We start from the raw sequence: 26,667 nt of genomic DNA, 5'->3' as shown, positions 1-26,667 counted from the left end.
CTGATAATTCGGCAGCTTTATCATGCCTTGTCGCCATTGATGAAAAAGCAAGCTAGCAATTTCTGGTTATTGGCTGTTGGACGGTCGATTTCCGGCATTCACCACGGACGTTGACGGCAAAGCATATAACGATATCTTCTGACAAGTTCTACACTCCATAGATATATATAGATACCCAAACTTAATATGGTCGAGGTTTATTTCGATTGCCTCTGGATCACATGCTAATGGATAGGATGTTATAATACCAGTCACGTCGTTTGGACAACTTCTCGGATTAGTACAAATTCTTTGTGTAGTCATCTGCTTTGTTCTTCTAAGTTGGCTCCTGGATATAAACTTTTTAAGGCGAAGATAGATTTGAAATTTCTGTTCTATCTAAACCAAAATTTTTGCCTGAGCATCTAACATGAACCACGTGTAATTTTGTCTCTTATGGCATTCAATGGTTCACAGATTTGCAGACATCTTAGTCAAGGTCGTATATCTGAACTACAAGTTCTGATATTGTAGTTCCAACTGTTAAAAGAGAAATTCAAATAGATACTGTCATCTTGAAACAGATGATAATTTTTAATGTAAACGCATTGTTCGCTCTTGCACGCGCACACGTATCTTTGCTTGACTGACATTAATCGGATATAGAAAATATGGCAAAGCTAAGTCCTGTTTAGGTATTGGCAACAAAAAGGACCAGAAGGCGAGAGGACCAATGACGTCAGGACACAAATTAAAGCTGGAGCTGCCAAAGAAAAGGGAGAACGGTTTCCCGGCAGCAGAGTGAGAACCACGGCATTTCTCTATATTTACAGCTTCGATCGCCCGGCAAATTTTGCGAAGCCCCAGTTATCCGAATCCCATCACATCTGCCTTCTTCTTTCCTCCTGCCACAAACAATGGCTACCAAAGGAAAGACCATCCGGTGCAAAGGTATGAACAATATAGCAGTAGCACCTCTCTGATCTCTCGCTCTATCTCACCGTCTCTCAATCAGGGGCCGTCTGCTGGAAGCAAGGGGAGCCGCTGGTGATAGAGGAGGTGGACGTAGCACCCCCTCAACCATCGGAGGTCAGAATCAAGATCATCTGTGCCTCCCTCTGCCACACCGACGTCACCTTCTGGACTCTCCCTGTAACAATCTTCACCTACCCCCCTCCCCATCTCTCTGATTTTTGACTATTTGATTCTCTTGTTATATATGGAACTGCTAGGAAAAACAGAGATGAGCAAAAAACAAAAAAAAATGAAAAACAGAGAGATGAACAAACAATGAAGAGATATCCTCTACCCTTCTTCTCTAATAAACTCAAACGTTCTCTTTCCTCTCAGGAACCACATGGAATCTTCCCCAGAATTCTCGGTCACGAGGCTGCTGGGTAAATCACGAAACCTTATTTATGGAACCGAAAAGGAAAATAAAGCATGAACAGTAAGAATCGGCTCTGTATCTTTGTTTATTTTTTAGGATTGTGGAGAGTGTGGGGAAAGGGGTGATGGAATTCAAAGAAGGAGACATGGTGGTGCCTTTCCACATGCCCGACTGCGAGGAGTGTGCGGATTGCAAGTCGGAGAAGAGCAACCTGTGTAGCACGCTCCCCTTCTCGCATTGGCAGACGGGGATGCCCAGAGACGGCATCAGCCGGCTGTCCACCGCCGCCGGCGAGCGGCTTCATCACTTCTTCCATATTTCAAGCTTCGTAGAATACACCGTCGTGGACGTCACTAATCTTGTGAAGGTCGACCCCGCGGACATCCCTCCCGAGAAGGCTTGCCTGCTCAGCTGCGGGGTTTCCTCTGGTACACGTCTCTCTCTCAATTGCGCTACCCTCAAACTCTTGCTCGTTACAAAGTCACCCCGCAGATGGCCGATCCGTTTCTCATGTCCTGAACTTCTTGTGATCAATTAATGACAGGATTAGGAGCGGCTTGGAGAGTTGCAGGGGTGGAGAAGGGATCCAAAGTTGCAGTTTTCGGCCTTGGATCCATTGGCTTGGCTGTAAGCAGTGCATTTTAATTTCTTCTCTGAGATCTTGCTGTGGTCCATTTGGAATCCAAACCAAGTTTTTTTTTTTCTTTTCTTTGTTTGGAACGATAGAGAGAAGAAACATAGTTTTGGATGCACTAAAACAAAACCGTGTATCGCAACCTGAGTAAGAAATAGTTACAGGAGTCAGGGCTTGGTGTTGTTGGCCATCCCTCTAACTCTAAACATGGACGCCTGAACGGTGGAGGAGAGCAAGCTCCAGGCTGAGTAAGAAGAAGACTCTCGGATGCTAATTTGTCTCTTAATTTATCACGTGATCTTGACCGTAGAGTGCAAAGACTCTGGAATATTGTTGGCGGGCGACTTCGTCTGCATTTTCTAAACTGACGCCTGCGTGGTCAGTTCAATTTCCATAAGACCACAAATGGTGTGATCTTGATACGTAGTGTACTCCACTAAAGTTCTTAACGCAACCCAAGATCCATCTTGAAAGCAAGGGAACAGAGGGAGCCGTTGGCCCTTTCTTTTTATGAGCTTCTGCTCAACTAAAACTAAGAGTCCAATCCAAACCGGTTTGCTTCAATCCCTAGTTAGTCTGATCCAATCACTATTGCTAATTAACGCCTCAATATTTTATTACTTGTTATCAGGGCTGAGTTAGTTGCTCTAGCTTGAGTCTCAAAAGGTGCAACTTGAGCTTGAGTTGATTAAGCTCTGCTCGAACTCGGCTCGGTTAAGCTCGAACCAAGCTTTGGTTTTGAGCTCGGCCAAAGAAAATCATTTTTAAACATCAATCAATGGAGAAGACCAGATTTGTAAGCTTGACCCTTGTTAAACAACCCGTTGAGAATATTCACTTTTTTTTGTAATTAATAGTATTGTGAAACGTCTTGTATTATTTATTCTTGCCCCGAGCTCGATCAAATTTTTGAACGAGTCGAACCTGCTTAGGTCGAACCCGATCCGTTTACCTTAAACTCGATCTCGACTCCGTTAATAAACGAGTCTGAACTTGAGACAATCTAATCTCGAGTTGCTTGACTCGTTAAACAGCAGTTGGGGCAATCTCATAATGATCTTAATTAATAAAATCCCTGATACTGCTGGCAGTTGGGCGAATTGGTACATGAATGAATAAAGATTAATCGAACCACCACTTAGGAAAATGAAAAATTACTGCGCGCCCAAGTTGTCGAAAATTATTTGAACAGGCTAGTCCGGGCAATTAAGCACCCATAATTATAAAATATTTCAGCAAGGTGGCTAACTTTGTTTAATGTGTAGGTTGCGGAAGGAGCTCGACTCAGAGGCGCAGCACAAATAATTGGTGTGGATGTCAACCCGGACAAGCTTGAGATCGGTGAGCTTCATCTTCCGCTTTGTCTCTCTTATTATGGTGTCACGAATTCAATGCCCAAACTAATAAAATTGTCGCTGACATCGTTATTGTGGATATGAAAATGCAGGAAAAAAATTTGGAGTTACGGATTTCATCAATCCAAAAGAGTGCGGCGAAAAGTCCGTGAGCCAGGTTTGGATCGACTTGCTTCTGCTTCTTTTCTTATGTTTTTTTTTTTTTTTTGGTTTTATTCCCTAGGGAGAGTCAGTATGGATCCTGATCGAACCAAGATTACCCCAAACTTAGGAAAAGTGATATTCTCTAAAAGGAGTCTAAAATTTCTGAACAGTTGTACCATGCATCCATCCAGACGAAGTTATCTCAGAGCCACAAGCTCGTTTGATTAATCCGGATTTGATTATATGAATCTGAGAAAAGATCCATTGTAAAGTCTATAGTTTACCAACAACTTTGGATCTTACATCAGACCTAAGGTCCACGCTTAGAATCCTCATTTTACCTCTTTGCTCTCAAAATAGGTAGGGTCGGATCTTAAATCAACAGTTCTCAAATCCGAGTTTATCAAACGCCCTTTAAAATCTTTGATTTAGACTGCAATTCCGAGTCTGCAACTCATGGTCCTCAGTTCGGATCACCAGATGCCCACCGAATTACCAATCTGAGTGCAATCTAACCGTTGATTTTTCACCACATCCTGGAATTGTTACTTGTTGGCATAGGAAAGATATAATTAAATATATGTTTTTTAATAAATAATCAGCCAATTTAGAGAGAAAAAAAAACTGTTGCCCCCTAACCAAATAGATCAATCCATGAGAACAATCTAATTAATGAACAACTAACCATACATACTCTAGTTTGAAGTCATCAAAAAACCGCTTGCTGCCTATATAAAACTCTCGAGAGACAGGTAAACTAAAAGAAATTGTTTAGATACCATAAACCCTCACTAACGCTAATATAGCAACTGTTCTGTAGAGATAAATTTTAAAATTTTTGCAATGAGACATGAGTGTGTGTGTGTGTGTGTGTATATATATAAACTGCTCGGGAGCATTTGAGTATGAAGGGAGAAATAAAATTCCTTCTCTAGTTTGGCAAGAGATGTAGTTCTTTTTATATATTTTGAAAATATGAGCATCGGGTGGATTATTGATATAGGCAAGGTGCAGGTGGTGACGGAGTTGACGGGAGGGGGTGCAGACTATTGCTTCGAGTGTGTGGGCGTTGCCTCCCTCATGTCCGATGCCTTCAAAAGTTGTCGTCCGGTACTCATACTCATACTCATCTCTCTCTCTGCCCACTGTAAATTCATTCATGCCATGTTTTGCTTTAAATTTCATTGGAGTGCAGGGTTGGGGGAAGACTGTGATTTTGGGGGTGGAGACGAGCGGTGCGCCATTCTGCCTTGGCTCGAATGAGGTGCTGCGGGGTCGGACGGTAGTCGGCGCCATGCTCGGCGGCGCCAAGCCCAAGATTGACATTCCAAATTTTGTAGGGCTGTATAAGCGCAAGGTTCTCTCTCTCTCTCTTTCTCTCTCACACACACACACACACACGAGCTACAGAATAATACGTTCTAAATGTGTAGATGGTGTCATAAGATCTTTAACATGGTCAATTGGCTCAATGTTTTTGAGTTTTAGTACTCGTCTTGCAGGCCAATTTAGCCAGAATTAGTTTGTAAGAGCATGATCTTCATGTTGATTCATGTCTTTTTAAACAGGCCGCTGAACATGTTGCATACTTGAAAAAAAAATACGTATAAAAATCGAAGGTGTGGTAATAACAAAATCGGACTAGTTTAATGCATTCCATTTAACTTTATGCATATATAGTAAATCAATCCAAGCTGTGCAAACGATTTGAAGGACAAAACTTGTCACCTCAAACATTACACATAAATATGCTCTGGATGTCATTAGTCAAAACAGCATTTAATTCGTTTTTTTTTGTTTAAACAAGCTTTTATTTTTTGTAAGTCATTGTTTGATATTCTAAGTCGTACTTAATTGTTATTGCAATTACAATCGCTAACAACTCAAGTTATGGGAGCTAATTGGTTGGGTTTGAGGCCATAAGATTAATGCTTCCGCTATGTACAAGCAGGAACTCAGATTGGACGAATTCATCACACATGAAGTGAGCCTCGACGAGATCAACCGAGCTTTTGAGCTGATGATGAAAGGCAAGAGTCTGAGATGCATAATTTGGATGGACAAACCAACGAACTGAATCAATTTGTTGGGTTTGCTCCCAAAACGAGCGACACGGTCGTTATACTAAAGAAGAAGACCAAAAGATGACTGAGATATTGTAAGAGACAACTAAGCTCCATTTGGTGTTGTATTAGATTTGCTATTTGATAGGAAGGGTGAGTCTGTTTGCATGGTGACCAACGTTTTCCTTTTTGCAATCCTAATTCACAAGCCTATGCGCCGCAATACTTGAAGTTGATTGTTCAAATTCAACGGGCATAGATTTGATCCACATTGTTAATTAAATCTTGTTTTCCTTGTTGTAATAAACAAATGCGCTCCTAAGCCAAACATTCAAGAAGAAGAACAAAAAGTGCTCAATGGTTATCTTGTATTAGCATTACTATGTGTAAGAGATTCACGCCAGAATTGTTTTTCACACTAATGGGTCGTCGTTTAGCAACGAAAACAGTAAGAAGCTCTACCAATAATCTACCTTAAAGATTGGGACACTGTATGAAAGGCGTAAAGATGAGTCTGTAGTTGAAACTTTCACTTCAAACATGGAGATATTAAGCTTTGAGTACTCCAAAAGTGAGGGCAAATGAAATGTTCGAAACTGCTATCCTGTTAAGATGAGGATTCAATCGATCAATATCTTCTCTTTTACCATTTTGGACAGTGAGACCTAAATTAACCTTTCTCAGTTTGTTATTTGAAGAATCATTTGACTCAGCTTATTGCTTGATAAGTAATAATTTAGAATATTTTACATTTGATTTTTGTTTTTTAAACTTTAAATGTCAAAATTAGGGAATAAGATTTTGCCATTTACAAAATATGTAGGCTTGTATCGACAATCGCCCACACTAGCCTACATAGACTACTTTTGTTTACATATTATTGCCCCATAACTATCTGCTTAGCAATTTGCTGATTTAGATATAGGTACCGCGAAGCGATTGATTCTTGAAGGGCTTGCCTTTTAGTCCGAAACTTTTAGGTTTACGAATAGTTTTTTAAGAAATAGTAGTCTACGGATGAATGACTTTTCAAGTGTCAATGAAGAGAAAGATATATTGCTAAAAGTTTCACGAATAGTTTTTTAAGAAATAGTAGTCTATGGATGAATGACTTTTCAAGTGTCAATGAAGAGAAAGATATATTGCTCAAGCAGGGGCCCACATTGGAGGTGCCGAATTGTTGTTTTAAAATTTCAATAGGGGCTGAAATATAATTTTTCAAAATTTTTATCCAGGCTAACTGAAAATTTTAAAAAATTAAACAGACATGGCCTAAAACTAGAGGTCTAAATGCTGCATTTACCAATTTCAACTTAATCTGATTGTGGGTAGTCTCAATTACAATTGGGCTTTCTTTTCTTTCAAATTAAATTCCACTCTGAGTCTCTGACTAACAAATGTTGGTAGATGATAAAATATTTAAAAGTTATTGCTAAAAACATAACGCTATGAAAGCAGCAGCAACAATTTATAATAGCATAGCTACTACTGAACTTTTATGACTATATCTGACCTGGCCATGGCATAGCAAAGTTTTGGCCGTCGGCGGTTCCGGAGTTGCGACGGTTGACCTGCCGTCGAGAAAATTATCGTTGACACTACATAGCGTTGGGAAATCATGGCGTCTTTCCCGACGCCGTACACCATCGAGATCGCTTTTGCATCCCAAAGGTTCGAACCGTTCGGACTTGCGATTACATCCGGACAGCCCAAAACGTTTGGATGCGAATGTCTTCTCAGTGGTAGGGGTTTCTTTTAATTTTAAACAGTTTAGAAATTTAGCTGCGGCTTTTGGACTTTTAATTATTGGGCAACATCGATATAATGCATATATATTAAAAAATTATAAAGTGTCAAATGAGTAATCGACGTCACCGTTTCTTCAGAGACAAGAGACAACAGACAGGCGCTCAACTTTTCCGGCCTGATCTCTTAAACGACCACTTTTCAAAGCCCCAGTTATTGGAATCCTCGCATCCGCCTTCTTCCTTCTCTCGAAAACAATGGCTACCAAAGGAAAAACCATCCGATGCAAAGGTGTGAACTACATGGATCTCTCTCTCCCTCTCTCTCTCAAGAATCAATCTCAACACAGTAGCTACTGAAACTGAATGCAGGGGCCGTGTGCTGGAAGCGAGGGGAGCCCCTGGTGATAGAAGAGGTGGACGTAGCGCCCCCTCAGCCATCGGAGGTCAGAATCAAGATCATCTGCACCTCCCTCTGCCACAGCGACGTCACCTTCTGGACTCTCCCTGTAACAATCTTCACCTACCCCTTCCCCATTTCTCTGATATATGTTTTTTTTTTTGTTATAGAACTGCTTACAAAACAATGGAAGAAGAAACAGTATCCTTCTGCCCTTCTTCTCTGACCCACTCAAACGTTCTGTTTGCTCTCAGGAACCATTTGGATTCTTCCCCACAATTTTCGGTCATGAGGCAGTTGGGTAAAGCACCAAACCTTATTTATGCAGCCAAAAATGATTCAAATCGTGAATTGGAAGAATTAATGGCGCCGTTGCATTGTTTGTTGTGAAGGATTGTGGAGAGTGTGGGAGAAGGGGTGAGGGAATTCAAAGAAGGAGACATGGTGGTGCCCTCCTTCCTGGCCGACTGCGAAGAGTGTGTGGATTGCAAGTCCGAGAAGAGCAACATGTGTGCCACCTTCCCCTTCTCGCCGTTGAGGACGGGGATGCCCAGAGACGGCAGCAGCCGGCTGTCGACCGCTAGTGGCCAACGGCTTCACCACTTCCTCAACGTTTCAAGCTTCGTAGAGTACACGGTCTTGGACGTCACCCATCTCGTGAAGGTCGATCCGGCGGACGTCCCCCCGGAGAAGGCTTGCCTGCTCGGCTGTGGCGTTTCCACTGGTACAAATCATATCCATCCGTCCGTTGCCCTGTTCGCCGTCGTCAGACTGGCTAATCTTATCTTTCTACTGTTTTATCTTTTTTTTTTTTTTAAAAAAAAAAAATCTAATAGTTTTGAAACCTTTCGGCTACTCAATGCCACTATTCTCTTTTCAAGATAAAAACCACGAATTTTGAATAAAATTGCTCGGCAAAGAACATTTCCGTTGCCGGAGAAGTATTCTACCGAGAAGTCCTGGACTTTCACTAAATATATTATGAAGTTCTGACCATCCGAGTAATCAGAGCAGCATGGAGCACTTTTCTAATATGTTGTGGGATTGGTGCAACTAGATTCATCGACTTGTCTCTTACTCTCTGTGGTACGTAAGGGAGAGGGACCATTAAGTGTCAGAAATGTTTCAAAAAGTTTCATGATATTCAATGCATGCCAGCTTAGAGCAGCTGTGATGCTTGAAATAACCTCGTTGACATCCCTCACCCATAAAGATCTATCAAACATGGGAGAAAGAAGGAGTGGGACGACTTGTCCCTTTGAATGATTGGTAGATTTGTATGCAGACCTGTAGGTCAATTGAAATTGTAGGGGTCGGTGAAAGTTTTCTTCAAGATTACACCACACCACGATGCTGGTCTTGTTTAATTTTATTTTTTATTTTTATTTTTTGTTAATTTAGTTTTAAAGAAATAGTTCGCTTGTCGATTCCTGAAGCAGGACCAGGAATGAATTTCATATAAATAAATAAATAAAACAAGATATGATAAACATTATCTACTGAACTGCAGGTCAACAAGTCTCAAATTTTAAAAAAAGGAAAAAAATTGAAGCTTGGTGGTGTCGCTTGTCCTTAATTAGAAATATCAACTTCTTAGCGATGGCCCAGCCTCTTCAATGTACACAAGTTGTACGTGAAAGCAACGAATTTTCTATAACACAAACTGACTGTGCAGATCCGGTCCACGGCGACCCGATCCATTTTTCTTCCCCTGAAGTTCTTGTGGTCAATAATGGCAGGTGTAGGCGCGGCTTGGAGAGCTGCCGGGGTGGAGAAGGGATCCAAAGTTGCGATTTTGGTCTTGGATCCATTGGCTTAGCGGTAAGCAGTGACTTTTTCTTCTCCAACATCTTGTTTGCTCCGTTGTGTCCAGCCTCATTTCACGAGAAGATCAATACTATAGTCTTTGAATGTATGTTTCAAAAATACAATGCTATTCATTCAACAGCAACAGAGAAAAAAAAATGTGATTATGCGAACCATTTTATTGTTAAATCCTTCTTAAACACACACACACACACACACACATAGATAGATAGATAGATAGAGAGAGAGAGAGAGAGAGAGAGAGAGAGAGAGAGAAAGAGATTTCCCCAATTGTATGTTCCCTTAAATTTTGCAAGGTAAAATGAAAAGCTCTAGTATAAAGCAACTGACTTTTATGAAGATAATTTAGCCGCATATTTCATGCAATTAAATAGCCTTAATTTTAAAATATTTCACTACAGGGGCCAACTCTTTTTTTTTTTTTTGGCTGTATAGGTTGCGGAAGGAGCTCGACTGAGAGGAGCATCCCAGATAATTGGTGTGGATTTGAACCCTGACAAGCATGAGATCGGTGAGGGGTTTACCTTTAATTTTTGCCTCTTTTATTACAGTTACATCTCTGAATTCAATGTCCAAATGTGTTGAGAAAATAAAATTTTGCTCATTAATTGTGCTGAACACTATTGGGTTCCTCTAGATCAGTGGGGCATTGGTTGGATTCAGATTTGATCATTACTAACCTCTAACTGAAGTACTCTCTGCAAAAGCAAAACAATCTCAATCGAGCCAGCCTGAAACTGGGTGCTCGAGCTCGGCTTGTGCATTCTGGATCTGACTCGAGTCGTCAATTTCATCTGGATTATGGATTTGAAATGGTGTGATCTGACTTGGATTATGGATATGAAATTGCAGGAAAGAAATTTGGAGTTACGGATTTCATCAATCCAAAAGAGTGTGGTGATAAATCCTTGAGCCAGGTTTGGATAAACTTGCTTTCATGACTCAAAAACTAATTTAGGAAGTTGCTACGGGTCCACATTATTTGGATATGTAATGTTCTTGTTTAAATTGTAAAAGTTAAAAGAAAGAGAATGGTGCAGGTGGTGATGGAGTTAACAGGAGGGGCGCAGACTATTGCTTCGAGTGCGTGGGCCTTGCCTCCCTCATGTCAGAAGCCTACAGCAGTAGTCGTCCGGTACTCCTTCTCCCTCCCCATCTTTGAATTCATGCGACTTTTGGTTCAAACGTTTTGCTGAATATATATATTGGATTCGTGTAGGGACGGGGAAAGACGGTCATATTGGGGGTGGAGATGAACGGTGCACCCTTCTGCATTGGCTCTGGAGAGTTGCTGCAAGGTCGGACCGTTGTTGGCTCATTGTTCGGAGGTGTCAAGCCCAAGACTGACATCCCAAATTTTGCACGCCTCTACAAGCGCAAGGTTCTCTCTCTCTCTCTCTCTCTCATACACGCACCTTTGCAAACCTTTTTTAAAAATATAGTTCTCTACTGATAGAACGCATAGTATTTAATGCTCATCCCGCATTCTCAATCAAAAACATGATCCTTACATTGATTCATATACTTGCAGAACAGATCTGCATACTTTTAACGCATTTCGCTTGTGTGTGTATAGTGTATCTTCCTTCAAACAACACTCATCCAACCTCTCATAGTACGCTTAAATATGTTATGGAGGGACACGTTTATCTTTTTATCACAAGAAAGTGCATTTAAACGAGAAGCTGTGTAGTTTAATGTAATTGCCTTGTTAAATCAATAGCATGATCGCATCTAAAACGTATCAAAATAAAAGAATACATCTGGTTTTGTTCTTGAACATGTAAAGTTGTCCGCTAAATCCTAGTTAATTGGTATTGCAATTACGATCATCACCAATGCTTCTGCGATGCTCGAGCAGGAACTTCAATTGGATGATTTCATCACACACGAAGTGAGCCTCCACGAGATCAACCAAGCTTTTGAGCTGCTGACGCAAGGCAAGAGTCTGAGATGCATAATTTGGATGGACAAACCGACGAACCGAATCAATTAGGTGGGTTCGCTCTGAAAAATGAGCGACATGCTCGTTGTATTGAAGAAGAATAATTAACAGACCGCTTGCATTTCCGTTGGATCAGATAATTTCCTTTTCGACGATAAGGCAAGTTTGATCGCTTGGATAAGAGACGCCTACAGTATATCTATCAATCAAAGTTATTGCAGTAATAAGGCCAAATTCTCAACACCAAATTCTCAACGCCGTGAACTCATGAAGGTGACATTTTCAATTAGCTTTCTTCCGAAAGTGAATCCAGAGGGTCATCGGTTTCACGTCATACGTCCTTCACGTCTGAGTGGGTGACCTGACATCCGCCATTGAACGACTTAAAAAGAATGAATCACATTGTCGACAACTATGACCACAGTACTTTCTCGGTAAGCCTAATATACAGCAAGCTGATAAGTTGATTTAGACTTTTAAATTAAATTTTTGTTATTCAAAACTCTTTTTTCACCCCCGATGGCTCGGCCCTCCTGTTGCAGGAGCCCTGTGGCTCCAACAAGAGACGGAGTAGCCACCGGGCCTTCTCTTCCATCTGGCGAAGTTCCGGCAGGCTGCTGGTGGTAGTGGAAAAGGAGCAAGACTTAAAAAAAAAAACCTAAATTAAATTAAATTATAAGGGTTGTTTGAATGGATGGCCCTGGTTTGTTGTATGGTGATTTTAAAGTCACCATTTAGAAAGTGTATATATATATATATATATATATATATACCGAATGTTGGTAGATGATAAAATATTTAAAAGTAATTGCTAAAAACATAATGCTATGAAAGCACCAGCAACAATTTATAATAGCATAACTACCACTGAATATTCATGACTATATCTGACTTGGCCATGGCACAGCAAAGTTTTGGCCGTCGGCGGTTCTGGAGTTGCGACGGTCGACCAGCCGTCGAGAAAATTCTCGTTGACATTAAATAGCGTTGGGAAATCATCGCGTCTTGCCCGACGCTGTACATCATCGATATTTCTTTCGTATCCCAACGGTTCGAACCGTTCGGACTTGCAATTACCTACGGACCGCCTAAACCGTTGGGACGCGAATGTCTTCTCTGAATGGTATAGATTGTAAGGATTTCTTTTAATTTTAAACAGTTTAGAAATTTAGCGGCGACTTTAGCAACATCGATATAATGCTCATACATATATATATAAACTGTCGAATGGGCAGTCAACGTCAGCGTTTCTTCCGAAACAACATGCAGGCGCTCAACTTTTCCGGCCTGATCTCCTCAACAACTACTTTTCATAAAAAATATTAAAATTATAATGAAATTGACAAAATTAACCCTTTAATCATATAGTAAAAATGGCCCTCATGTCACCGGCGGCAACTACTGACTATCATCGATCGCGACACCGCGAGTGTCGAGTCTGTGTCATCCCTATCCTTGTTTCGAAAGATAAGGCCTCTAAATAAAACTTTAAACCAAGTTCAACATTCATCAATAAATACCACTCTTCAATAATTGAATTGAGAACACGGCTATAATACACCCCTCAAAATCCAACGGGTTGTGCTACTCATCAATTGGTGAGAGAGAGAGAGAGAAACAAATTGGGTAAGGAAAGACTAAGTTGCATAAGTGATTTTCATAGTGTCTTGGTATATGGATCAAAGATCCATATTTGACCCTGCTCAAGTATCTTAACCAAGCAAGTTCATGTCCAGCCGACTTGTTGAACATCCCTAATTAAAATCTGCCACGTTATGATATCCTGATCCAATTAGTATACATTGAACAACTGTTGTTAACTTGCAACTAGGACTAAGCCAATCCAAGAAGGCACTGTATTTTTTGGTAAGGATGAGTTTGTTAATTAAGCAACAACTCATAGTCAAGCGATTCTTCCATATCGGATCTGGTTGAACTTGCTCAACATCCCTGATTAGAATCTGCTACATTGTGATTTCCCAATCCAATTTGTATATATTGGACAAGTGTGGCCTACTTACAACTAGGATTATGTCAATCCAATAAAGCACTGTATTTTTAGGTACGCATGACCATGTTAATTAACAAACAACCGACAGTCACTTTATTCTTCCACATGCATACACCCACTTCTGTTATTTAAGAAAGGAAAATTCAGTAAGAAACAGTCGCTAACTTGCATGGTCAATTAAATGATGGGAAAAACAACACGTTAGGACTCTAATTGTTTAAGCCACATACCCCTTTGGCTCGGACATGTCCAATCCTACCCATGCCCATCTGCCGCAATTAGCTGCACAGACAAGCGTCTCATTGAAGGGCCTGTCGCCATTGATGAAAAGGTCAGATGGCATTTTCTGGTTATTGGTTGCTTCCCTCTATTTATGGCAGCCAATTCAGTGGCTTTAATGTGGTAGTGGACAGAATCGAGGAGCTTGAAACGGCTCCTAACAAGTTGTAAGCTCCCCAGATCTATAGATGCCCAAATGTGGATCAGCTGAAGGCTTATTTGCATATCAATTTGGATCACGTACCATACTAATGGATACCATGTTATAAGACCTGGTGTGGTGTTCTCTTCTGCTCCTGCCACTCCGTGCACTTGTTGATTCTTTCTGCAGTTTATTTGCTTTACTCGTCTCAGCAGCTTCGTCTATTTCTCTTGATTTAAAGCTTCAGACGAAAGTTTAATTTTGCAAAGCCCCAGTTATCCGAATCCTCGCATCTGCCTTCTTCCTCCCTCGGAAACAATGGCTACCAAAGGAAAAACCATCCGATGCAAAGGTGTGAACCACATGGATCTCTGTCCCTCTCTCTCTCTCTCTCTCTCTCTCTCTCAAGAATCAATATCAACACAGTAGCTACTGAAACTGAATGCAGGGGCCGTGTGCTGGAAGCGAGGGGAGCCGCTGGTGATAGAGGAGGTGGACGTAGCGCCCCCGCAGCCATCGGAGGTCAGAATCAAGATCATCTGCACCTCCCTCTGCCACAGCGACGTCACCTTCTGGACTCTCCCTGTAACAATCTTCACCTACCCCCTCCCCATTTCTCTGATATATGTTTTTTTTTGTTATAGAACTGCTTACAAAACAAAGGAAGAAGAAACAGTATCCTTCTACCCGTCTTCTCTGACCCACTGAATCGTTTTGTTTGCTCTCAGGAACCAGCTGGAGTCTTCCCCAGAATTCTCGGCCATGAGGCCGTTGGGTAAAGCACCAAACCTTATTTATGCATTCGAAAATGATTGAACTCGTGAACTGAAAGACTTAATGGCACCGTTGCATTGTTTGTTGTGAAGGATTGTGGAGAGTGTGGGAGAAGGGGTGAGGGAATTCAAAGAAGGTGACATGGTGGTGCCCTCCTTACTGGCCGACTGCGAGGAGTGTGTGGGTTGCAAGTCCGAGAAGAGCAACATCTGTGCCACCTTCCCCTTCTCGCCGTTGAGGACGGGGATGCCCAGAGACGGCAGCAGCCGGCTGTCGACTGCTAGCGGCCAACGGCTTCACCACTTCCTCAACGTTTCAAGCTTCGTAGAGTACACGGTCTTGGACGTCACCCATCTCGTGAAGGTCGACCCGGCGGACGTCCCTCCGGAGAAGGCTTGCCTGCTCGGCTGTGGCGTTTCCACTGGTACAAATCATATCCATCCGTCCTTTGCCCTGTTTGCCCTCGTCATTCTCTATCTAGTCTTATCTTTCTACTCTTTTATTTTTTCTATTTAGAAAAAAAAATCTAGTAGTTTTCTCGGCCACTCAGTGCCTCTCTTTTCAAGATAAAAACCACGAATTTTGAACAAAATTGCTCGGCAAAGAACATTTCCATTGCCGGAGAAGTATTCTACCGAGAAGTCCTGGACTTTCACTAAATATAAAGTTCTGACCATCCGAGTAATCAGAGCAGCGGCATGGAGTATTTTTCTAATATGTTGTAGGATTGGTGACCATTAAGTGTAGAAATGTTTCAAAAAGTTTCACATGCCAGCTTAGAGCGGTTGTGATACTTGGAATAACCTCGTTGACATCGCTCACCCACAAAAATGTATCAAACATGGGAGAAAGGAGGTGTGGGACGACTTGTCCCTTTGAATGGTTGGTAGATTTGTAGGCAGACCTGTAGGTCAATTGGACCCGTAGAGGTCGGTGAAAGTTTTCTTCAAGATTACAAATGCGGTTGAAAAATAAAAAAGTTCAAGACAAGAAGCACGCCCTTAATCTTTACCCACGCTCAAATTCCTTCTTGCCGTGCGCCAGCTCTCAATCCCTAAACATGTGGACTTATAGCTGGTCTTGTTTAATTTTATTTTTGTTTAATTTCGTTTTAAAGAAATAGTTCGCTTGTCTATTCATGTTGCAGGACCGGGAATGAATTTTGTATAGACAAATAAATAAAACAAGATATGATAAACATTGTCTATTGAACTGCAGGTCAACAAGTCTCAAATTACAAAAAAAGGAAAAAATTAAAGCTTGGTGACAGCAACGAATTTTCTATAACACAAGTTGTCCCGCCTCTTCAATGTACACAAGCTGTACGTGAAAGCAACGAATTTTCTATAACACAAACTGACTGTGCAGATCCGGTCCACGGCGACCCGATCCATTTTTCATCCCCTGAAAGTTCTTGTGATCAATGGCAGGTGTAGGCGCCGCTTGGAGAGCTGCCGGGGTGGAGATGGGATCCAAAGTTGCGATTTTTGGACTTGGATCCGTTGGCTTAGCGGTAAGCAGTGACTTTTTCTTCTCCAACATCTTGTTTTCCCTGTCGTGTCCAGCCTCATTTCACGAGAAGATCAAGACTATATTCTTAGAATGTATGTTTCTAAAGCCTATGATTCAAAAATACAATGCTATTCTTTCGACAACAACAGGAAATAAAAATAATGTGATTATGCCTAGCATTTGATTGTTAAATCCTTCTTAAGTCAGTTGCTTTATACTAAGTTTTTCATTTTATCTTGCAAAATTTAAGGGAACATACAATTGGGGAAATCTCTCTTTTTCTCTCTCTCTCTCTCTCTCTCTATCTATCTATATATATATATATATATATATATATATATATATATATATATATATATATATATATATATAGAGAGAGAGAGAGAGAGAAAGAGAGTGAGAGAGTGAGAAAGAGAGAGAGCCGATAAAATGAGAAATATATAACAAAATTTGAGGACAAGAAATCCCCTACATACAAAAGCAATTTGCAAAAACAAAAGTAAAAAGACGAAATATACAATACAAAGCACAACGAAATAAGAAAGGTGTGAATAGAGAGGAAAGAATGAGCGGCACCGTCACCCAGTCGCAGATGGACCACAACGCCTTAGCCGAATGACAAACTGGACATCCCCCTGCACAAGCCGAATGAGCGGCATCGTCATCCCCTGTTGTTGCGCTCCTCCCAAATGCACCACCAAGATGAAATGAGCCACGACCTCTAAACACGACCCCAGGAAGCAGACAGGTGGGGGGAAGGACAAAAGAGGAACAGAAGATGAATGGATAGTGGGTTTGGAAGACTATTAATAAGGCCAACTAGAAGCTAGGACACAAAAGAAAAACAGGCAAGAGGTGAAAAGGTGGACCCGAGACTCAACCGCGACAAGACAGAGGGGACACTAGTTAGCCAAACTGATGCCCAGGCGCTGTAAGTGGGCAAAAGTTTTGATGTGGCCAGTAAGAAGAAGTCAAACGAAAGCAATGACACGAGTAGATGGGCTAGGAGACCAAAGGGATCGGGGTGGGCGCGACGCAACTGAAGGACCAAAGGAGGCCAGGTAGCAAGAAGAAAAAGTGAACTCACGGGCAGGTGAAAGAAGTCAGGATGGAGATGTGGACGATGAGAGGTCAGCAAGGCAGACGAAAAGAGAAAGGGCAGAAACCATATCTTTCAAAAAGTGAGAGGGAGAGAGGTGAGAGATGAAACAATTCCAAACACTAGGAGAAGGCAGGTCGAATTTGGAACAAATGAATTGGGTGATGGGAGAATACTCAGTTGCCAGACGCCACCACCAAGAACACAGAGAAGACTCGCATGCCCGACTAAGGTTGGTAACCCCAACATTCCCAAGAAGACGCGGAAAGACAACTACATCCCAATGCGCAAGGCGATCCGAAGGCCGATCCCCATTCCAAATAAACTTACGGATAATCTTATCAAACCTACTTAGGACAGGCCTAGAAGGGCCAATAGACAGCCAGAGCATGGAGAAGAACAGACGCGAGACGGTGTCTCGCAAGAGTAATACGGCCTGGGAAAGAAAGCAGTTTTTCCTACCAACATTGAAGGCGATCAATAAGTTTCTGCTCCACTCCATTCCAAAAGGAGGGTGCAGGAGGCGACAACGTAATCTGAAGCCCTAAGTAGTCCATGGGCAGGCCAGTAGCCTTACACCCAAAGCATGCTTCAGCGAGAAGTACCGTGGTCGTATCCGCGTGAATGACGGAAAGTTGAATTTTAAGGGAATTGATAGAAAGACCCGAGATAAGCTCAAAAACCCGAAGGATGAGCCAAGTTCTCACAATCTCTTGGCGGGAAGCATTGCCAAACAAGAGAAAGTCATCATCATACTGAAGTATGGAGAAGGTCTGTAGGTGGGGGAGCAAGTGCGGTGTGAGGATGCCAACGACCTTTGCGTGATGAAATAGAGCAGAAAAACGCTCAGCGATCAAGTTGAAAAGCAAGAGCGGTAACAGACAACCCTGACGGAGGCTACGCCCGAGACAGAAGAAATCGCCACACTTCCCATTGAAGGAGACCGCAAGCTAGGCCCCAGTGACAAGCGAAAGGATCCACTCTCTGAACGAATGACCAAAAGCAAGACGGGTGAGGAGGTCAGAAAGGAACTTCCAACTAACCATGTCAAAGGCCTTAGATAGATCCAATTTAAGGATGAAGGAAGGAAGCCGTAGATAGTAAAGGGAGTGAACAACCTCATTAGCCAGGACAACAGCGTCCTGCAAATGCTGATCCTTGATGAAAGCAACCTGGAAGGCGTTAAAAATAGAAGGCTTGACCGGTGCAAGCCGCAAAGAGAGCAACTTAGCAATAATCTTGTAAGGTGTGCCTAAAATGAAGATCGGGCGGAAGTGGGTGAGATCCGTAGGGTTAGGGCGCTTAGGCACTAAGACACAAGTAGCTTGATTAAACTCCTTAAGGAATATAGAACTGGAGGCAAACTCATCACAAAAAACAAACACATCAGTGCTACAAGCATCCCAAAAAGTACGAAAAAACACGATAGGAAAACCATCGATGCTGAGTGCCTTACCAGAGCCAAGGGCCCAAACAGTGTTTTTGGCCTCTTGGTGTAGGAAGGGCCGCTCCAGAGAGATCGCACACGAGACAGAGAGGGAGGAGAGGTGAAAATCCGGCAGCGGGGCACAGAAGCGAAGAGGCTTAGAGTAGAAATCTCGAAAATGAGTGGTCAAAGCCGGGAGAATGTCATTACCAAAAAAAACTCCGTGCCCAATAACCATGGACTGGAGCAACGTCTGACGGCGCCTTTAAGAGGCAGCCAAGTAAAAGAATCTAGAATTCTGGTATCCGTACGCAAGCCAACCCAGCTTAAAACACTGCAACCGGTGGATGGACTCCCTAATCCGCCACTCCTGGGCAAGACACTGAAGACAAAGGAGACGAGAAGATTGGCCTGCAGAAATATTGTCGGAAGACTGGAGGGACAGGATCTCCTCATCCCAAACGGACACCTCAGAAAATTTGCCGCTCCAGAAAATACGCTTCCCAGCGAAGACCTCCTTCCTGATGGAGTGCAACTTCCGCGAGAGCCTGAAAGCGGCCCACCTACCATTGACGATGCGAGCCCACCAATTAGAGACGGTAGCCACAAAAGATTCATCTCGGAGCCACCAAAGCTCAAAACGGAACTTGGCACTCCCGGTACCAGCCCTACCCCGAAGAAGGGAAAGGAGCAACGAAGCATGGTCAGACAAGTATCTCGGTCCAAGAACCAAGGAGGACGAAGGAAAAGCAGAGAACAACTCAGGCGAGAGAAAGATACGGTCCAACCTACGAAGAATAGGAGGGTTCATATTGTTGGACCAAGTAAACTTACCATTATTCAGAAGCACGTCAAAATGACTGAACTCATCAACAAACGATCGAAAAGGAGACATAGAGGGACCTGAAGTGATAGGGGAGGACGAGTCAGCAGGGCTAAGTAAACAATTGAAGTCTCCTGCCAACAACCAAGGCGAGGCAGCAAGCTGACGAACATGATGCAGTTCAGCCAACAACTGGCCATGCAAAGCCCCAACGCAAGGACCATAGATCGCCGTAATTAAGACCGGGCCCTTGGGCCAAAGGCCATTCAGAGAAGTCGAGATAGAGTATCTACCAACATGCACAACAACCCCCGTAAGAGGTGGAGACCAAGCCAGTAGGATGCCGCCAGCGACACCATTAGCCGGCAGGAACCTGAAGGACGGTTGACGCAACAAAGTATAAACACAAGCATGAGAGATGACAGACAACTTGGTCTCAACCACGATAAGCACTGAAGGTTCATGCTGATGGACCCAAGAAGAGAGATATCTACGTCGATAACGAGCACTCATGCCCCGCACATTCCAACAAGCTACCCTCATAGGGAAACCATGTGATGCGATGCACGCCTGGCCGTCCTAGCAGTATCGGGAGGAAGGAGAGAGGCTGCCGATGCTCCAATCCTACGCAAAATCCCGCCGCAACCTGGCAAGGCTGGGGTGAGAGACCTGTGCGACAACGGCAACAAAAGAAGAGCGCAACGACTCAAGTTGCTCCAGCGGAAGAGGGACCTGAAGAGCGGCAAGTGCATCCGGATGGGAGATGCCAAGCTCAGCGTCCAACAAGGGGGCAACAGGTGGCAACCTATCAGGCAGGGAGGGACAAACAACAGGTCTAGAGGTGGTACCAGGCAACTGAGCAGGAGAGAGAGGGGAGGTCAGGGGGGCAGTGGTGGATGCAGAATCAGACCGCAAGGCGGGAGAAAAAGTGTCAACAGAAGGGATGTGGGGGAGGGCAGGGCTAATAGGTGGGAGGGGTAGGTAGGCGGGGTTGCGAGGAGAGCCGCGACTGAGCCGAGGGAGCAATAACTGCAGGGAAGACAAGTCGGTGGTAATGCTACTGTCGAAAGAAACATAAGAAATACAGAGCAGATGGGCCAAGGTGGAGGTCCTGAGTGGTAGAGGGAGCAGAGGGGGGCCAGTAACAAATGTAAGAATCAAGGAACAGGCAACAGAGGGAGGTGGGCTGACTGGGGGTGACGAGACGACAGAGGTGGCCTCAGTCGAACAAGAGCAAGCAATAACAGCGACCTCAAGGGGGCGATCCCCTGCTAACGGGTGGGCTGCCGATAGTGACAATGCAGAGGACCAAATGTCGCCAAGGTCAGACTGAGCAGCAGACAACACCAAGTCGGGGCATCCCAAGGTGGACGCGCGTGAGACCCCAATTGGCGAAGCTGAAAAAGGAAGGGGCAAGCAAGGTACCTCAGGGGAGCGCAGCAAAGAACAGGCGGGACTCCATCTCGAAGGTGAGGCTGGCTTCCGCGGTGAGGGAAGCAAGGGTGGGAGCTGTGAAGGCAGGAGCATGGCCATCAAAGAGCATTGATGTGGCAGACCACCTGGGCTGAGGATCTGTGGGACCTTTACTGAGAAAGGCGGACCCCGTGTACTAGGACAAACAGGCCCAGGCCAATGAAGTCTGATAGAGCCAAAGAAAATAGCGCTAGCATCCGAAGAAGGCGACCGAGGTATAGCTGGCAGAGAAACCTGGACCCAGAAGGAAGAAGCAACTGCTGCAAAACCATGCCGCCGACCAAAAAGACGACGATCATTCTGACAAGCAGGAAAACGACAACGGGAACACGTGACGGCTCGACAACCGTTCAAGGAAGCACACCTCTGACACCACCACAAGCCCCATCTGACGTGTATAGAAGCGACAGACCGAAGAAGATGATGAAGCCTGGAAGCACGCCGAGAGGAGGGGACACACAAAGGCGAGGGGGCCGGCCTACCAACAGAGACCACCTTGGGGAGCCTCGATCGCAAGGAACAATCACCCATCTACAAAAGGAGAAAGCAGCACCGACCGACAGGATAGGAGAGGGAGTGCAGCCTGCCACAAGGGGCACCCCATGCCACACCACAGCAATCTAAGGGAGTGAGCGGATGGATGGGCGAGCGAGAGAGACAGAGACGGGGCAGGCAGGGAGTGATCGAACGGGCAGGCGAGGCAGACTGCAATAGACGGGCAGACAGAGAGGGGGGGGGGATGAGAAGGGAGAGGGAGACGGGCGGTGGGAGCAGACGGGTGGTGGGAGAGAGGGAGACGGGCGGTGGGAGAGAGGGAGACGGGCGGTGGGAGAGAGGGAGAACCAATAAAGTGGGAATATATAACAAAATTTGGGGACAAGAGGCCCCCAGGTATAAAAAAAAACAATCCGCAAAAAATAAATCGCAAAAACAGAAGCAGGAAGAAGAAATATACAATACAATGCACAAAAAAATAAGAGAGTCGGGGTGAGAGAGGAAAAACGGAGCGGCACAATCACCCAGCCGCAGACGGGCAGCGGCGCTTCAACCGAATGACAAAGTAGACATCCCGTTGCACAAGACGAGCCATAGAATCTGGCGAAGAGAAGGTGCCCCTGAAGACCCTGTTGTTGCGCTCCTCCCAAATGCGCCACCAAGCTGAAATGAGCCACGGCCTCCAGACATGACCCCAGAAAACAGACAGGTGGGGGGAAGGACAAAAGAGGAAAAGAAGACGAATGTATGGTAGGTTTGAAAGACTACTAACAAGGGAAGGCCACGTATAAGCAATGATACTAGAGAAGAAATGACAAGAAGTAAAAAGGTGGGCCCGAGACTCAGTCGCGACAAGACATAGGGGACACTGGTTAGCCAAACTGTTGCCAAGGCGCTGTAGATGGTCAAAAGTGTTGATATGGCCAAAAAGGAGAAACCAGACAAAGGCAATGGCACGAGAAGAGGGGCCAGGAGACCAAAGAGAACGGGGTGGGAGCGACGTGACAGACGGACCAAAGGAGGCCAGGTAGCAAGAAGAAAAAGTGAACTCACGCGTAGGCGAAAAATGTCAGGATGGGGACAGGGACGATGAGAGGTCAGCAAGGCGGAGGAAAAGAAGGAGGACAGAAAGCATGTCGCACCAAGTGAGAGGGGGAGGTGTGAGAGATAGAACTATTTCAGACGCTAGGGGAAGGCAGGTCAAATTTGGAACTAATGAATTGGGTGATGAGAAAATGCTCAGTTGCTAACCACCACCACCAACAACACAGAGAAGACTCGCAAGCCCGACTAAGGTTGGTAACCCCAGCACCCCCAAGAAGACGCGGAAAGGCAACCACATCCCAATGCGCTAGGCGATCCGAAGGTCGATCACCATTCCAAATAAACTTACAAATGAGCTTATAAAACCTACTCAAAACAGCGAAAGACAGCCAGAGCATGGAGGGGGACAGATGCAAGGCAGTGCTTAGCTAGAGTAATACGACCTGGTAGAGAAATTAGCTTTCCCTGCCAACACTAAAGGCAATTATTAAGCTTCTGCTCCATTCCATTCCAAAAGGAGGGTGCAGGAGGCGACAACGTAATCTGAAGCCCCAAGTATTCCCTGAGCAGGCTAGTAGCCTTACACCCAAAGCAAGCTTCCACGAGAAGTACCGTGGCTGGATCCGCGTGAATAAGGGAAAAATGACATTTGGCGGAATTGATAGAAAGACCCAAGATAAGCTCGAAAACCCGAAGGATGAGCCACGTTCTCACAATCTGTTGGCGGAAAGCATTGCCGAACAGGAGAAAGTCGTCAGCATACTGAAGGGTGGAGAAGGTGAGTATGTGGGAGAGCGAATGAGGTGTGAGGAAGCCAATGACCGTTGTGTGATAAAAAAGCGCAGAAAAACTCTCGGCAACCAAGTTGAAAAGCAAGGGCGATAACGGGCAACCTTGACGGAGGCCACGCCCGAGACAGAAGAAATCGCCATACTTCCCATTAAAGGAAACCGCAAGCTGGGCCCTAGTGACAAGTGACAGGATCCACTGTCTAAACGATGGACCAAAAGCATGACGAGTGAGGAGGTCAGAAAGGAACTCCCAACTAACCGAGTCAAAGGCTTTATAGATGTCCAACTTAAGGATGAATGAAGGAAGCCGTAGACAGTAAAAGGAGTGAACAACCTCATTGGCCAGGACAACTTGCGTCCTGCAGACGCCGACCCTTGACAAAAGTAACCTGGAAGGGGTTAATGATAGAAGCCATGATAGGCGCAAGCCGCAAAGAGAGCAACTTGGCAATAATCTTGTAAGGTGTGCCTAGGATGGAGATCGGACGAAAGTGGGTCACGTCCATAGGGTTAGGGCGCTTAAGCACCAAGACGCAGGTAGCTTGATTGAATTCCTTCAGGAAAATGGAATTGGAGGCGAACTCATCACAAAACGCAAACACATTAGCGCTACAAACCTCTCGAAAGGTACAAAAAAATTCGACAGGGAAACCATCAATGCCGAGCGCCTTGCCCAGACTGTGTTCTTGTTCTCTTGGTGCAGAAAGGGCCGCTCAAGAGAGATTGCACGAGAGACAGAGAGAGAGGAGAGGTGAAAATCTGGTTGCGGGGCATGGAAGCGAAGAGGTTTAGAGTAGAAATCCCGAAAATGAGTGCTCAGAGCCGGGAGGATGTCATCGCCAAGAAAAACCCTACCCCCGATAACCATGGACTGGAGCAACATCTGACGGTGCCTTTGAGAGGCGGCCAAGTGGAAGAATCTAGAGTTCTGGTCTCCATGCGCAAGCCAACCCATCCTAGAACGCTGCTGCCAGTGGATGGACTCCCTTATCCGCCATTCCTAGGCAAGACACTGTAGACAAAGGAGACGAGAAGATTGATCCGCAGAAATATTGTCAGAAGTTTGAAGAGATATGATCTCCTCATCCCAATCGGCCACCTCAGAGAAAACTATCTTCGCCAACTCGAGAGAGAGAGAGAGAGAGAGAGATTTCCCCAATTGTATGTTCCCTTAAATTTTGCAAGATAAAATGAAAAGCTCTAGTATAAAGCAACTGACTTTTAGGAAGATAATTTAGCCGCATATTTCATGCAACTAAATAGCCTTAGTTTTAAAATATTTCACTACAGGGGCCAACTCTTTTTTTTGCTGTATAGGTTGCGGAAGGAGCTCGACTGAGAGGTGCATCCCAGATAATTGGTGTGGATTTGAACCCTGACAAGCATGAGATCGGTGAGGGGTTTACCTTTAATTTTTGCCTCTTTTATTACAGTTACATCTCTGAATTCAATGTCCAAATGTGTTGAGAAAATAAAATTTTGCTCATTAATTATGCTGAACACTAGTGGGTTCCTCTAGATCAGTGGGGCATGGGTTGGATTCAGATTTGATCATTACTAACCTCTAACTGAAGTACTCTCTGCAAAAGCAAAACAATCTCAATCGAGCCAGCCTAAAACTGGGTGCTCGAGCTCGGCTTGTGCATTCTGGATCTAACTCGAGTCGTCAATTTGATCTGGATTATGGATTTGAAATGGTGTGATCTGACTTGGATTATGGATATGAAATTGCAGGAAAGAAATTTGGAGTTACGGATTTCATCAATCCAAAAGAGTGTGGTGATAAATCCTTGAGCCAGGTTTGGATAAACTTGCTTTCATGACTCAAAAACTAATTTAGGAAGTTGCTACGGGTCCACATTATTTGGATATGTAATGTTCTTGTTTAAATTGTAAAAGTTAAAAGAAAGAGAATGGTGCAGGTGGTGATGGAGTTAACAGGAGGGGGCGCAGACTATTGCTTCGAGTGCGTGGGCCTTGCCTCCCTCATGTCAGAAGCCTACAGCAGTAGTCGTCCGGTACTCCTTCTCCCTCCCCATCTTTGAATTCATGCGACTTTTGGTTCAAACGTTTTGCTGAATATATATATTGGATTCGTGTAGGGACGGGGAAAGACGGTCATATTGGGGGTGGAGATGAACGGTGCACCCTTCTGCATTGGCTCTGGAGAGTTGCTGCAAGGTCGGACCGTTGTTGGCTCATTGTTCGGAGGTGTCAAGCCCAAGACTGACATCCCAAATTTTGCACGCCTCTACAAGCGCAAGGTTCTCTCTCTCTCTCTCTCTCTCTCTCTCATACACGCACCTTTACAAACCTTTTTTAAAAATATAGTACTCTACTGATAGAACGCATAGTATTTAATGCTCATCCCGCATTCTCAATCAAAAACATGAACCTTACATCGATTCATTTGTTTCTGAACTTGCAGAACAGATCTGCATACTTTTAACGCATTTCGCTTGTGTGTGTATAGTGTATCTTCCTTCAAACAACACTCATCCAACCTCTCATAGTACGCTTAAATATGTTATGGAGGGACACGTTTATCTTTTTATCACAAGAAAGTGCATTTAAACGAGAAGCTGTGTAGTTTAATGTAATTTCCTTGTTAAATCAATAGCATGATCGCATCTAAAACGTATCAAAATAAAAGAATACATCTGGTTTTGTTCTTGAACATGTAAAGTTGTCCGCTAAATCCTAGTTAATTGGTATTGCAATTACGATCATCACCAATGCTTCTGCGATGCTCGAGCAGGAACTTCAATTGGATGATTTCATCACACACGAAGTGAGCCTCCACGAGATCAACCAAGCTTTTGAGCTGCTGACGCAAGGCAAGAGTCTGAGATGCATAATTTGGATGGACAAACCGACGAACCGAATCAATTAGGTGGGTTCGCTCTGAAAAATGAGCGACATGCTCGTTGTATTGAAGAAGAATAATTAACAGACCGCTTGCATTTCCGTTGGATCAGATAATTTCCTCTTCGACGATAAGGCAAGTTTGATCGCTTGGATAAGAGACGCCTACAGTATATCTATCAATCAAAGTATTGCTGTAATAAACCATTACGTATAACTAAATTAGAAATTTCAGATATTCTATGAAATTAAGTATGATCTGAATCCCTATTCTACGTTGCCCAAAGTTGAATAGCGTGAGACTCCAATTTATGCCCGTGGATCTCAAAACATGCCAAACTTTCCAAACCAAATGTATGGTAATCAACCAGCATTTTGCAAAAAATATTGGGCAATGACGTTCCATAGGATTCGTTTGGCAATAGGGACATTCTATGAATGTATCATGAAT

General features: G+C 44.0%; 2 protein-coding genes and 1 pseudogene across 2 annotated transcripts; all 3 read left to right on the top strand.

Annotated features, from left to right (window-relative positions):
* Positions 1–714: 714 nt before the first annotated feature.
* On the top strand, positions 715–5,834 carry LOC116258642 (alcohol dehydrogenase-like 2). The gene is made up of 10 exons (XM_031635911.2): positions 715–930; positions 995–1,131; positions 1,330–1,376; positions 1,466–1,797; positions 1,914–1,996; positions 3,269–3,344; positions 3,451–3,515; positions 4,517–4,612; positions 4,698–4,859; positions 5,454–5,834. Exons 1-10 carry the CDS (start codon positions 897–899, stop codon positions 5,577–5,579), a joined length of 1,158 nt encoding a protein of 385 aa, XP_031491771.1. The 5' UTR covers positions 715–896; the 3' UTR covers positions 5,580–5,834.
* Positions 5,835–7,439: 1,605 nt separating this feature from the next.
* On the top strand, positions 7,440–11,634 carry LOC116258848 (alcohol dehydrogenase-like 2; annotated as a pseudogene).
* Positions 11,635–13,902: 2,268 nt separating this feature from the next.
* Positions 13,903–26,464, top strand: LOC116258847 (alcohol dehydrogenase-like 2). The gene is made up of 10 exons (XM_031636263.2): positions 13,903–14,266; positions 14,363–14,499; positions 14,643–14,689; positions 14,781–15,112; positions 16,119–16,201; positions 24,669–24,744; positions 25,086–25,150; positions 25,274–25,369; positions 25,454–25,615; positions 26,110–26,464. Exons 1-10 carry the CDS (start codon positions 14,233–14,235, stop codon positions 26,242–26,244), a joined length of 1,167 nt encoding a protein of 388 aa, XP_031492123.1. The 5' UTR covers positions 13,903–14,232; the 3' UTR covers positions 26,245–26,464.
* The last annotated feature ends 203 nt before the right edge of the window (positions 26,465–26,667 follow it).

The sequence above is a fragment of the Nymphaea colorata genome, chromosome 8 (genome assembly GCF_008831285.2).
Source record: "Nymphaea colorata isolate Beijing-Zhang1983 chromosome 8, ASM883128v2, whole genome shotgun sequence".
NCBI classification, from domain to species: Eukaryota; Viridiplantae; Streptophyta; class Magnoliopsida; order Nymphaeales; family Nymphaeaceae; genus Nymphaea; species Nymphaea colorata.
Note: the sequence above shows the minus strand (reverse complement) of the source record. Positions and strands in the feature narration are given on the sequence as shown.

What these genes read in the sequence shown, in the direction of transcription:
- LOC116258642 (XM_031635911.2), top strand. Translation starts at nt 897, where the DNA reads ATGGCTACCAAAGGAAAGACCATCCGGTGCAAAG. An exon ending in AAAGACCATCCGGTGCAAAG is followed by an intron (nt 931 to 994) that starts GTATGAACAATA and finishes TCTCTCAATCAG; the next exon opens with GGGCCGTCTGCTGGAAGCAA. An exon ending in TTGGATCCATTGGCTTGGCT is followed by an intron (nt 1,997 to 3,268) that starts GTAAGCAGTGCA and finishes TTTAATGTGTAG; the next exon opens with GTTGCGGAAGGAGCTCGACT.
- LOC116258847 (XM_031636263.2), top strand. Translation starts at nt 14,233, where the DNA reads ATGGCTACCAAAGGAAAAACCATCCGATGCAAAG. An exon ending in TCACCTTCTGGACTCTCCCT is followed by an intron (nt 14,500 to 14,642) that starts GTAACAATCTTC and finishes GTTTGCTCTCAG; the next exon opens with GAACCAGCTGGAGTCTTCCC. An exon ending in CGGCTGTGGCGTTTCCACTG is followed by an intron (nt 15,113 to 16,118) that starts GTACAAATCATA and finishes GATCAATGGCAG; the next exon opens with GTGTAGGCGCCGCTTGGAGA.